General features: G+C 56.2%; 1 protein-coding gene across 1 annotated transcript; it reads left to right on the forward strand.

Moving 5' to 3' along the window:
• Positions 1–4,338: 4,338 nt before the first annotated feature.
• Positions 4,339–6,069, forward strand: FZD5 (frizzled class receptor 5; the record flags this gene model as incomplete). The annotated part of the gene is made up of 1 exon (XM_084264959.1): positions 4,339–6,069. The coding sequence occupies one exon, from the start codon at positions 4,339–4,341 to the stop codon at positions 6,067–6,069; it is 1,731 nt and encodes a 576-aa protein (XP_084121085.1).
• Between the last annotated feature and the right edge of the window lie 6,160 nt (positions 6,070–12,229).

The raw sequence follows: 12,229 nt of genomic DNA on the forward strand, positions 1-12,229 counted from the left end.
CAAATGCAGCCACTCTTCCTGATTTTACTTTTGTCTTATTTATCTGAACTTCTGGTGGCCCTTTACAAGCTACAGCACTTGTGTCAGGTGTTGCTGATGTCTGTGTCGCTGGCAGAAATTGGATTTTGCACTAAATCACTCAAAAGCTGCCTAGTTACATGTATTTTTTGAACATAGCTACAGTTTGGCATGGTTTTGTTTTCCTGCAATATGTTGAGGTGGGTGATTGTACAGGTATATATAAACCCAAACAGTATTAATGTTGGTTTGGATTTTCAACAAGATATCCAGGGTGAAAAGCATTCAAGTGATTTAAATCTGAATTCCTGTCTCCAGTCCACAGTTTTTAAATCGTTCAGGCACATATGAGAAGCTGTTGGCTGCTGCTGCACTGTGGTAGGATTCAGGTGCTGGGGTCCCTCTGCAGCGGTGATTCTCATTCTGCTCTGCCTGCTTGTGAAGGGCTGGGAGCTGCCCTGACTCCCTACCTGCCGCATCCCTCCTGCCTGTGGGGCAGCAAGGACCTTGTTCTCTTATTTAGGAGCCCCCCTCCAGGTTCAGCTACGTGAGGTCAGTCTCGGTGCCAGGGTTTGCCGTGCTGGCAGCCCACGGCCTCACAGTTCTCAGGCAGGAACTCGGATGCTTGCCACGGGTCAGAGCAGAAGCACGCCTGCCTTGGTGCAGCGTGCAGCCGTGTCCTGTGAGCAGGGGAAACGTCCATCTCCTCTTGTACCACTGCCCAGTGGGCCTGCTGTGTTGGAGCTGGCACATCTTGATGCCAAACTCGATGGCTGCCTGTCGCTGTGCCCACAGCAGGCAGTAAGGCACAGCCTTGCCAGTCTCATGCTGCTGCAGTCTGCCCCGTGGTCCCCAGCACCCCCTCGCTCCAGCGGTTCGTTAGCAGGGGTCACTGCTAATTCGAGCAGTGCCTGAGCTAGCACAGCCTCCAGCTGGGGCGACTGGCAGGCTGCCCACCGCCACCAGGAGCCCCCGTAGTCACCTGTGCTGAGTCCCCAACACTTCCTTCCCAGGAGACTGGGACTTGTCAGCAGTGCAGGCAAAACCAGGATTTGCTGCTCTAAGCAAGAAGGGTTGAGAGCCAGGGGACGCCTCACTGGTCCTACAGTGAGAGGGACAGGAGGTTCCAGCCCTGCTTTCGTACAGGCAAAGCCAAGAGTGAGGTCAGTGCTCACCAGCTTTGCCCCTGCTCAGAGCCTGGGCTGAAAAGCTCTTTGCAAAATGAGTTCTGTCACAATGGTAATGCTAGTCCTAACAAAGGAAGCTCACTTAGCCCTTTTCTAGTCTTTTAAAAGTCACAGTAACCTTCACAAGGGCGGTTTGTCCAGGTAAACAGTGTAGGCTGACAATACAGCAGTGAAAGAACCAAATGCAGAAATACTTAGACTTTATTTACTTTCCTCTGCTACCAGGAACCACTGCATCCCAGCTGAAAATTCCTCAACTGGTGGAAGGTATGGCCGTGAGGACACATGCATTGTCAGCCCATGCTCTGCACTGGAGTCAGAAGAAGCAACTAGATGGACTTCCAAGCAGACCTGTCAGGCACGATGGAACTTCATGAACCCCTCTGCACATGGTTTAAAGGTAAAGCAGTTTCCTAATAATCGGTAGAGGTTTTTAACAACAGCAAGTTCTTAGGGGCAGAAAACACTTTCTCTTTTGGTTCCAGGGTTTAGCAGTTTTTGTGCAGGCACATCTTCTGTCACAAATAGTGTTGGGTGCAAGTAAAGCATTGTACTCTGGTACTGTAGAGATGAATAACAAGCCTATCATCAACTGTACTTGCACTTACACCATATTTAATCCTGTTCTGGTTGCTCTGCTACGTATTCATATAAAACAAAAAGGAAACAGAAGCACAGAGCAAGCCAACAGATGTCTACCTGGCTCTTAATTGGATTTTATGTGTCCCCAGTGTAGCAAATACAGCATTATTTACAGCCAGGCTCTAAGAATTAGATACATCTGGACGAGTGGTGAAACCTGAACCAGGCTATAAGAGTTGACAGATTAACTGAATGAAGAGCTGCCCCATTTTCCCCTTCTTATCTTCTCACTTCCCACCTATATACCAGTTCCCCATTGTGTGTCAAATCAAACCAAGATACTGCCCAAGGGAACACTTATAAAAGTGAAAAAATACCATCAAAAAAGAGAATTTCTGCTCTCATGGAGCTTCATCTGCATTTTCTAATTGTACAGCAATGATGATAATAAAAAGGCTGCCCTCTGCTCTCAGCTATAATTTGGATAATCAACTGAAGGCCATAATGAAACTGTCTGTGATTGCTTTCTGCTGGGCTGCGAGTTCACAGAAACTCATTGTTGGAGAGAATTAAAAGTTATGACTCCTGCTACAGGGATATTCCACTGTGTTCCAAAGGAACATGTGACTTCTAATTCTCTCCCGTATAGCTTTATTACAGACAAAACTTAAAGTGCAAAGCAAGGAGGTGTAGTAGGGCCTTGAGCTGCTTCTTTCTTTCTTTGGATTTTTTTTCCCCACTTTTCAAAAAAAAGAAGTTGATAAGCGTCAAGTTTGACAGTGCCAAATGATATGCACACCTAGGCTGGGTGCACTAGTGGGCAGAGGATTCAGGAGGTGGTAATGAGGTCTCTGGACTTAAAATCCCTGAGGACTTTGGTTGAGATAGCAATGGTCAGTGCTTTGCCTGTAGGCACGAGAGCCGCTGACCACAGAGCCAGACCTTACCCCTGGGAGGAAGGTGGGAGCTAATGCACACCTTGCATCTCTGCTTTCTGGGCTCTGGATGCAGTTGTGAGTAGTTTGAGTGTGTGAGATTTTGGGTGCTGATGTTCCCCAGCACCAGGCCTGAGTGTGAGCTGTCCCTGTCTGCCATGTGCTGCCGGCCTCCTGACTGGCGGATCCAGTGCTGCACGTTGCGTCCACATTCGCTCAGGAGTGAGTAGCTCCCGTGCAAGGGCGTGGGAGCCTTGGCCAGAACAAGGGTGCTGCCACAGCAGCAGGTGCAGCAGTAACCCCCAAACATGGCTTCTGCAGCAGCCAGACTTCCCCTGTGTGCCGTGGGCTTTGGGAGCAGTGGAAGCCACTGAAAACCGTGCTGGTAATTTAGGTAGGTGTTAGTGCACGGATTCAGACTCCTCAGTCAGGCAGCTGAGCGTGCTGTGCTGGGCACTCTAGTAGCTCCGTGAGGAGCCCACGTTTCCCAGGGCACTGGGAAGGGATCTCTGTCCCAGGCAGGTTCTTTCGAAAGCACCGGCTTCCGTCCTTCGTTCGCCCCGTGCTCCAGCGCCGGCCGCCTGCTTGCGAGGAAGCCTCTCCTGCGGCTCCGATCCGGAGCGGCGAGCCGGCCGGCAGCCCCGGCCAGGAATGCGGCCACGCAGCAGCCTGCACCCTGCCACCTGGGCGGGCGCGGGCAGGGCGGGTTCCCTCTGCCCGCGGAGGCTCAGCTTTCCGGGAGCGCTGCCCTGCCCGGCAGCCGGGGAGCGGGCGGCAGCGGGAGATGCCGCCGTGACCCTTATACCCGGGCTGGTGTACTCTTGCCGGAGCAAGGCAAACAAACGCGGGGCAGGGCCGCCGCGCGCCCTTTCCCCTATCCCGTTACGGCGGGGTGAGGCCCCGGCCCCTTCCCGCGGAGAAAGGCTCGGAAAGGAGCGGGGCGAAGCGGCAGCGGCACCGCAGGCGCCGCCTGTCTCCTCCAGCCGCTAACCCCGTCCCCGTTTGCTCCTCGCGCCGTCGAGTGGAGGCCGGACCGGCGGCATTGCCGGTTCCCGCGGGGAGGGCGGAGGGTCCCGGCTCTCGGGAGGGGAGGGAGTCAGGATCCCCGCAGCAGACGCGGGGCCCGGGGCGGGTGCGGAGCGGTCACTGGTTAGGCAGCACCGCCACCTTCTCACTTCACCGCCTCCCCCCGGGCCGCCGGGGCTACCGCAGGTCTCCGAGAGCCGGCGGGCGGGGCTCCATCAGAACGCCTCCGACAGCCGGGGCCGGGCCGGGAGCAGCGAGGTCTCCCGGCGGCCGGGGCCTCGCTTCGCCGCCGCGGGACCCGGCGCCCCGGGCGGGGGCGGCCCGTGGGAGCCCTGGCGGGGGCGGGGCCAGCGACGGAAGGCCGGGCCGGGGGCGGCCCCCGGGGCGTTCCCGGGGCGTGGCTAGCGGCGCGGGGGCGTGCCCGGGGCGGGGCGCGGGCGCGGCGCGGCGCGGGGGCGCCCGCCCGCCCCAGAGCGCAGGTGGCGGCGGCGGCGGCGGCACTGGCGGTCCCGGCGCGACCCCGCTCCCGGCGCGGCGGCGGCGGCGGCAGGTGCTCGGGGCATGCGGCGGCGGTAGGACGTGCGGCGGCGATGGGCGGCCGGGGGCTGCCGGTGCCGCTGGTGCTGGGGCTGCCGCTGCTGCTCGGGCTGCCGGCGGCGGGGCGCGCCGCCTCCAAGGCGCTGGTGTGCCAGGAGATCACGGTGCCGATGTGCAAGGGCATCGGCTACAACCTCACCTACATGCCCAACCAGTTCAACCACGACACGCAGGACGAGGCCGGGCTGGAGGTGCACCAGTTCTGGCCGTTGGTGGAGATCCAGTGCTCCCCGGACCTGCGCTTCTTCCTCTGCAGCATGTACACCCCCATCTGCCTGCCCGACTACACCAAGCCGCTGCCCCCCTGCCGCTCCGTCTGCGAGCGGGCCAAGGCCGGCTGCTCGCCCATCATGCAGCAGTACGGCTTCGCCTGGCCGGAGAGGATGAACTGCGACAGCCTGCCTGTGCTGGGGGACACCGAGGTGCTCTGCATGGGATACAACCGCACAGAAGCCACCACCCTGCCACCTTTCTTCGGGAAGCCCACGCGCCCAGCCAAGGACGTAGGCAAAAACCTGACACCGCTTGGTGGGCAGCGCCCCTCGGGGCTGGACTGCACCCGGACTTGTAAGTGCAAAGCTCCCCTAATCCCCATCTCCAAGGAGTCCCATCCGCTGTACAACCGCATCAGGACCGGCCAGGTACCTAACTGTGCCATCCCCTGCTACCAGCCCTACTTTACCCAGGATGAGAAGACCTTTGCCACCTTCTGGATCGGCCTCTGGTCCATCCTCTGCTTCCTGTCCACCTCCACCACTGTGGCCACCTTCCTCATCGACATGGAGCGCTTCAAGTACCCTGAACGCCCCATCATCTTCCTCTCCGCTTGCTACCTCTTTGTCTCTTTGGGCTATATTGTGAGGCTGGTGGCAGGGCATGCCAATGTGGCTTGCAACCCAGAGCACCATCACATCCACTATGAGACCACGGGCCCTGCCCTCTGCACCGTGGTTTTCCTTCTCCTCTACTTCTTTGGCATGGCCAGCTCCATCTGGTGGGTCATCCTGTCCCTCACCTGGTTCCTGGCTGCTGGCATGAAGTGGGGCAATGAAGCCATTGCTAGCTACTCGCAGTATTTCCACCTGGCTGCCTGGCTCATCCCCAGCGCCAAATCCATTGCTGTACTGGCACTCAGCTCCGTAGATGGTGATCCGGTGGCTGGGGTTTGCTACGTGGGCAACCAAAGCCTGGAGAACCTGAGAGGCTTCGTGCTGGCACCACTGGTGGTTTATCTCTTCACTGGCAGCCTCTTCCTGCTGGCTGGCTTCGTCTCGCTCTTTCGCATCCGCAGCGTGATCAAGCAGGGTGGCACCAAGACTGACAAGCTGGAGAAGCTGATGATCCGCATCGGTATCTTCACTGTGCTCTACACCGTTCCCGCCACCATCGTCATCGCCTGCTACATCTACGAGCAGCACAACCGGGAGGCGTGGGAGCGGGCACATAACTGCTCCTGCCCGGGGGACCCCCACCGCCCCAAGCCCGACTACGCCGTCTTTATGCTCAAGTACTTCATGTGCCTTGTGGTGGGCATTACCTCTGGCGTCTGGATCTGGTCTGGCAAGACACTCGAGTCCTGGAGGCGCTTCACCGCCCGCTGCTGCCGGGCCAGGAAGCCCGCAGGTGCCTCCGTGTACAGTGAGGCCAGCCCAGCACTGGTGGGCAGGACGGTGCTGCCTAGCATGGCCTCTTACCACAAGCAGGTCCCGCTGTCCCATGTGTGACCGGAGGGAACCTCGGTGACTCCAGCCACAGTGAGGAGAGGGTTGCAAAGACCCTGGGCCACAAAAGACGGGGTGGCAGCTGGGCTACCCCCAACATCCTCAGCCCTACCGTGGCGGTGGTGCCTGGGACTGAGCACGTGTGCCCACAGGGCATGGGGCAGCTGTGGTCCCAGGCAGGGCAGGGAGAGGTGCTGCCAGCGATGTAGGGGCAGAGGCACAGGGAGGCTTGGAGCCTGGTGCTGCCGTGTATGCCCCATTTGGGGTCCCATGCCCTATTTGGGGTCCTGGGCTGCTGCCTGCCTGCGGGCTGGTCAGGTGGCAGGTAGCCCTTGAGCACTGATTTGTGTCCCATGAGAAGCCTCTGGGCTGGTCTTGCTGGTACCAGGGTGAAAGGGAGGGCTGCAGCACGCAGGCAGGTGGTGGCCCCTGACTCTGAGTGATGAGCTGGCACTGGCACAGGACTTCTCACCAGAGTTGGGCAGGAGGGTGTGAGAGGGCCGGGGAGAGCTGGCAGTGGGGGCTGCCTCCCTGCCTTGCTGTAGCTAGACCCCCCCTGGGCAGAGTGGGACAGTGTTCCCAGGGCACCTGGGCACAGCTTTGTGTTGCGGAGGAGAGGGCCAGGGCCCCCTGGGGTAATGCTGCCTCTGGCCACACTCAGGCAGCAGTCCAGTGAGAGGGAGGGAGCCGTGTGGGCTGGGGGCTTCATGGGTGGAGGTGGTGCAAGCAGAAGGGGCTGTGGAGAGGAGCTGCCACCCAGCCCTCAAGGTGGGCAGGTCTGCAGTGCAGGCAGGGACCAGGCGACCCCATAGCGGCTCTCCCTGGGCAGTGGGCTCAGTGCTGGGCTGGGGCTGGTTCCGGTGGGGCTCAGGGAGTTTGACTTGGTGCTTTGCGATGGGCAGCCAGCCCCTCTGTCCACAGAGGAACTCGCCCCAGGGAGCCAGGGGGCTGCTGTGCAGGTGACATGGCTGCATCCTGGCACGGGGTTTGCAGCAACCCAGGGGCACCCCTGTCTCTGGGACCGAGAGCAGCCTCCTCCCAAGCAGCTGTGTGCTTTGGGAAGGGTTGATGCTGCTCTGGGCCTCTCACCTCTGCAGTGGAGTGAGTTCCTCACGTCTCCCTCGTGCTGTGCAGGTTACCTGGGGTGAGGTAGGCAGCCGTGAGGTTCTGCCTGCCAGCCTTGGCACATGGCTCAGCAGCTGAGCGTGGCACAACTAACCCTGAAAGGTTGGTTGTGCTTCTGCAGCAGGTAGTGTGTGTGTGTCGGTGGGATTCTGAGCCAGGCAGCAGTCTGTCTCTCTGGGAGCAGCAGCTGGGTTTGCCAGCCAGCCAGCCAGCTTCAACACTTCTTGCTGCTTTTTTTAAAGCTGCACCTCTGTTAGAGACAGTGCTGGGTTGGACACTGAGCAGTTCAGTTAGGAAAACACAGCAGCGTGCTCGTACTCCCTTTCCTCCAGCTTCTCAAACCTTTTTCACTTCTCCAGGTCAGGCAGCAGAGCCAGTGCCTGGCATTAAGTGGTGGTGACAGCTGGGTTTCAGTAAGTAGAATGATTGGGGTGGGGGGGCTAGGGGGTGGGAGCAGGGGGAAGCTGTTGTCAACTTTACTGAATGCAGCAAGGGTGAGGGGGCTGTGGCACAGGATGGGGCACAGCTGGCCAGAGGTAGCTGCCTCTGGCTTCAGCCTGCTTGTGAAAGCAGATGATTTTTTAAAACTTATTTCTCCCCCTTGCCCCAAGCGGTCACCACGTAGGTAACCGCCCAGCCGTGACTCGAGGCCTTTTTTTCCCTCCTTCAAGTGTGGCGCCGTAACCCAGCTGCTCGAGCGCTGGGGAACAACCGCTGGCTTTGCTCCCGCGGGGCTGCAAGGATCCAAGGCTGTTCTCAGCACCCTTGGGCCACTTCAGTCAAGAAGGGTTCCACCTCGTTTTAAAAGCGAAGCCTGGGAAGTGAGGGGACGCTCAAGTGGCACATCTGCTGATAAAGGCACTGCCAAGGTCCCTTGTGAGTGTCCCTGGGGCATTCTGGCCAGCAGAGCCAGCAGCAGGGGCTGAAGGCTCGGCAAGGGCTGCTCAGCTGCGGCTGCTCAGCCGCACGTATCAGCACGCTTGTGACTGAGGGCTTGCCCCCCCCTCCCATGTGTTGCAGTACTTTGTCCTGGCCAGAATTGCACCATGTTGTGTTACAGCCTGTAAATAGTTGTATTATAGCTTGGTTGGTACATACAGGAGCTGTAGTGACCTTTGGTACGGGTTTGGGACAGGTGTGTTCTCGGCAGCGAGGCAGGTCAGGCGCAGAGACGCTGTGGGTAGGCTCGTGTTGTAATCCAGGGCATGAAATGACTCCAACCTGCTCCAATCCACGCCTCGCTGGACTCCTCTCTTTCTATAGTGCCTTTTGTAGATACAGCTAAACACACATCATGCAATACAATGAACAAAACCCTGTCGAAGGTGTTTCGTTGTTTTTGTGGGTTGGTTTTTTTTTCAATGTGCAACTGACTGTGTAAAGCTTCTATTTTATCTCTTTCTCAAGAAAAAAAAAAGTCCAATATTAACTACAAACCCTTGCCTATTGAAAAATGCAAGAGCATTTTCAGCTTTGATCTAACAGTAGGTTAATACAGTCAACTTGTGTTTGAGCCTGGCTTCTCAGCAACAAGTGGCAGGAGGGAGACAGAAGCTGTTGCTGTGTGCCCTGTGTGCGTCAGCCGGGTTACATGTTGGTTTTTGCCTGGGCCGTTACAGCTGCTGTTCGCCGGTGTTTAAATCACTGTACTATATTTTGTGAAAAGCTGAAGAAATTTTATTCAAAGAAGTGTTGAGATTAGTTATTTATGAAGATCCAAAAAAAAAAAAAAAAGAAAAGTGTGCAGTGTTTTCTTTGCTTCTGCAGTATTGATTGCTATAAAAACCTAACTGGGGGGTGGGCGGAGAGGCTGCAGGGCTGTGGGGGCACTCATCACTGGGAATCATGGGGGACTGGTGAGCCCAGTATGCATTCATGGTGCAGGAATAGCATGTTGCATGTGCCCAAACCCTACCAGTGCTGCCCTGGGGATGGGGGAGGGGTAGCATGCCTGTGCCCTCACCCCAGCCTGGGTGCAGCAGCTGGGCTCTGTGGCAAACTGGGCTTAATCCTGGGGGAGCTGATGTGCTGGCTGGCTGGTGCCCATGACCTCGCTGACAGCATGTTTCCTTGAGAGGCCAAGGTCACACCTCACTGGTAGAAGAGGGTTAACTATCAACTTTTATTGCTGTTCTGCTGTTTGCACAGTATCAGTCCCTCACCCTGCGCTGCGATCAGGCCCTGAAGAGGTGCCCGTTGATACTTCTCAGGCCAAGCAGATGACAGCTCTTAGCCGAGCAGGATGCTGCACGCTGATGCGAGTGTCCGTGTTGCCATCTGCTGTGCACTATCGTACTGGGAGAAGCACTTTAGGCAGGACAGCAAGCGGTTAAGGCTGGTTCTGCAGTGACTAATGGTGCAGGACTTTGCTATCTAGCTAGGTGTGTAGGCACACACCAGGTCCCACCAGATAGGATCGCTTACCTGGAAGCAGCATTCCAGCACCCAGTGATAAACCTGACAGCTGCACAGACTGACTCTGCCAGGTGATCTGCACCCCACCATGCTCAAGTACAGGCAAAACATGCTGTCAGGGGCTGAGCCTGCCTTGTGCAGGGCAACTGGTTTGGGATGTGGAGGGGACATGCACCATGTCAGCATAAGGTTCTTACTGTGGAGCTGTGGACACTTGCTGCCTGCCTCCAGAAGTAACCCCAGCGCCTTACCGGCAGCCTTGTCGGGAAGACACTGTGTCCTCAGCTCCTCAGTAAACAGGAGTTTGGCAGAGCTGCCACCCACCGCCCACCTGGAGCCACTGTTTCGGAGCAATAGAAGAGCAGTTCCTGCAGGCAGCCGTGAGCAGCTCACCTGCAGGCCTGTTCCTGGGGTTCCCATGCACACACGTGTTGGTGTGCACAGCCCAGCCACGTGCTTGTGCGGTTGTGTCGCTCCTGTGCTCTCCGTGGCCCGTTTGGCCAGCCCAGGGGCTCCTCCCGGCAGTCACTGGCTTCCTTGGGGTTGGACACTGCAGCACAAATTCAGGCCGGGTGGTACCAGAGCCTGACTGTGTCTGGCAGCACAGGCACTGTGTGACTTCTCAAATTGGTTTTAATATCACAGAGCAGAAGCCAGTGATTTGTGCACCTAAAAAATGCCTCATCCACAAAGGCAGCCCAAGTCTTTTTGAATCCTGTGACAAACAATCCCATGTTCAGCCAGTTAAATGCTCTTTTCCCAGCTCATCACTTTGGGGGGGGGGGGGGGGGGGGTGTGTGGTGTGGAGGGGTGTGCATGTCAGTAAGTGCATTACAGTCACTTTGGTAGTACCCTGTAATTCACTGTATATTGTCAAACCACTTGTGTTGCAAGTGTAGTTTTCCCAGGTAACTTGACAGAAAGTACGTGCTACATAATGGTCCTGCATGACTGTGCTGTGGGAAATGCCAGTGCAGGAAGGGGACAGGAGCCTGCCCTGTGCTCACCCTGCCCCATGCATGCCTGCCAACCCCTGTGCAAGCTCTTGCTTCAATTGCTCCTCTCTCCCCTCTTCTGCTTGCTCAGGTTATGCTTGACACCTATACTCTTATCTAGAAGCGATGGTCTTGACATTTACTCCATCGCTGAAGTGCCTGTCCTCTTAACTGCCAAACCCACACTGAAGTAGTTCTCAGAAAATTCCCTTAGAAACAAAATAGAGTCCCTGTACACAAAGGGAAAGGGCTGCTGAAGCCCAAGGGCATCACGTAGCCCACAACCACATCCCCGACTTCCTGCCCATGCTGACCACTAACACATGATGCTCATATTATTCTTCTTGGTGCTCACATTATTCTTGCTGGGCTGTAACATAGCTATTGTCTCTGCAAACAGCATCTGCTGCCAGCTGGGGGGTGCTGCCCTGGAACTGAATGCAGGCAGAGGTGATCCCAACATAGATTAAATACCATTCAGCTGTCATGTAAAGAGAAACAAGGTGCATTGGTCTTGTAGCTGGCTGCTTTTCCTTGTGAGCAGAGGTAGAGAACAATCTAATTCCAGTGTTCTGTAATTTTTCTTTTCCTTTTTAAGAGAAATGCTGCCAACATATAAAGCATAAAGAAGGTTGCAGCCCCTTCCCTCCCCACCCCGGTGGTGCTGGTGGAAAATGAACTAATTCCTTCTGAAACAGGATCACTGCTCATCCCTTCAGAAGGGAGCTCTATGGTTTACTTTTTATTGTTTACTTAAGAAACACACTTGCTGTGCTTTCCAGAATCTTAGGGGGAAGCAGAATGTCAAATGGTAAATGGAATTGCTAATTTTTTTCCTCTCGAGAAGTTGAGCTGTAGGCCCCATGTGCTGCACAGATCAAAACCCTATTGACAACATGCTCAGGGCTACATGACAGTAAAACTAAATGCAAAATTAAGTTTGGAGCAGCTGTTTCCTTCAGGATGTATTGCAGAGGCAGCCATCAGCTCAAGCTGTCATTCACGTGCCATCCAATCAGCAGGAAGAGCCTTCATGTGGCTTGGCAAAACAGGTAAATGACTGCCCCAGGTTTCAGCTGAGCCACCTCACAGCTGAGTTGCTGCCCTTGCAGAAGCAGCATGCCAGCCCATAGGAAAGTGCATCCAGACCCATCCCTGGTACTCTAAGGAAAGAAAAGCTCATTAGCAATTAGGTCACAAGTCAGTCCAGGAATTGATCATTTGTAGCTTCCAATTTAGTGCCCCTCCAGGGAGGACTCAAACCCCTCAAATCACCTCCAGAAAATCCGAGCCTACTTAAAGGCCATTTAAGTGCAGAGAACTGTCAGCAAGATGTTCTCTGAGTCAACTTCTAAACCCAAGTGACATGCAGGAGAAGCCTGGCTGCTCCACAAGCCTCTGCCAGGCTTCCAGCTGCAGCAGGCTGCCAGCACCCTGCGCCACACCACCAACCAGCTGGCTCTCACTGGCCGCATCACCTCTGCTGCCACCTCCCCAGGTTCACAAGGCACTGGAAAAAAAAAGGAGGTGAGCACTGGTACAGGGGACAGAGGGGCCTTAACGCACACACCAGGTGTTCTGTTTTCATACCTGTGGGAAGCTGCAGAGCAACTACTCGTGATGTGGAG

Source organism: Gallinula chloropus, assembly GCF_964237585.1.
Source record: "Gallinula chloropus genome assembly, chromosome: 5".
In the NCBI taxonomy this organism is placed as follows: domain Eukaryota; kingdom Metazoa; phylum Chordata; class Aves; order Gruiformes; family Rallidae; genus Gallinula; species Gallinula chloropus.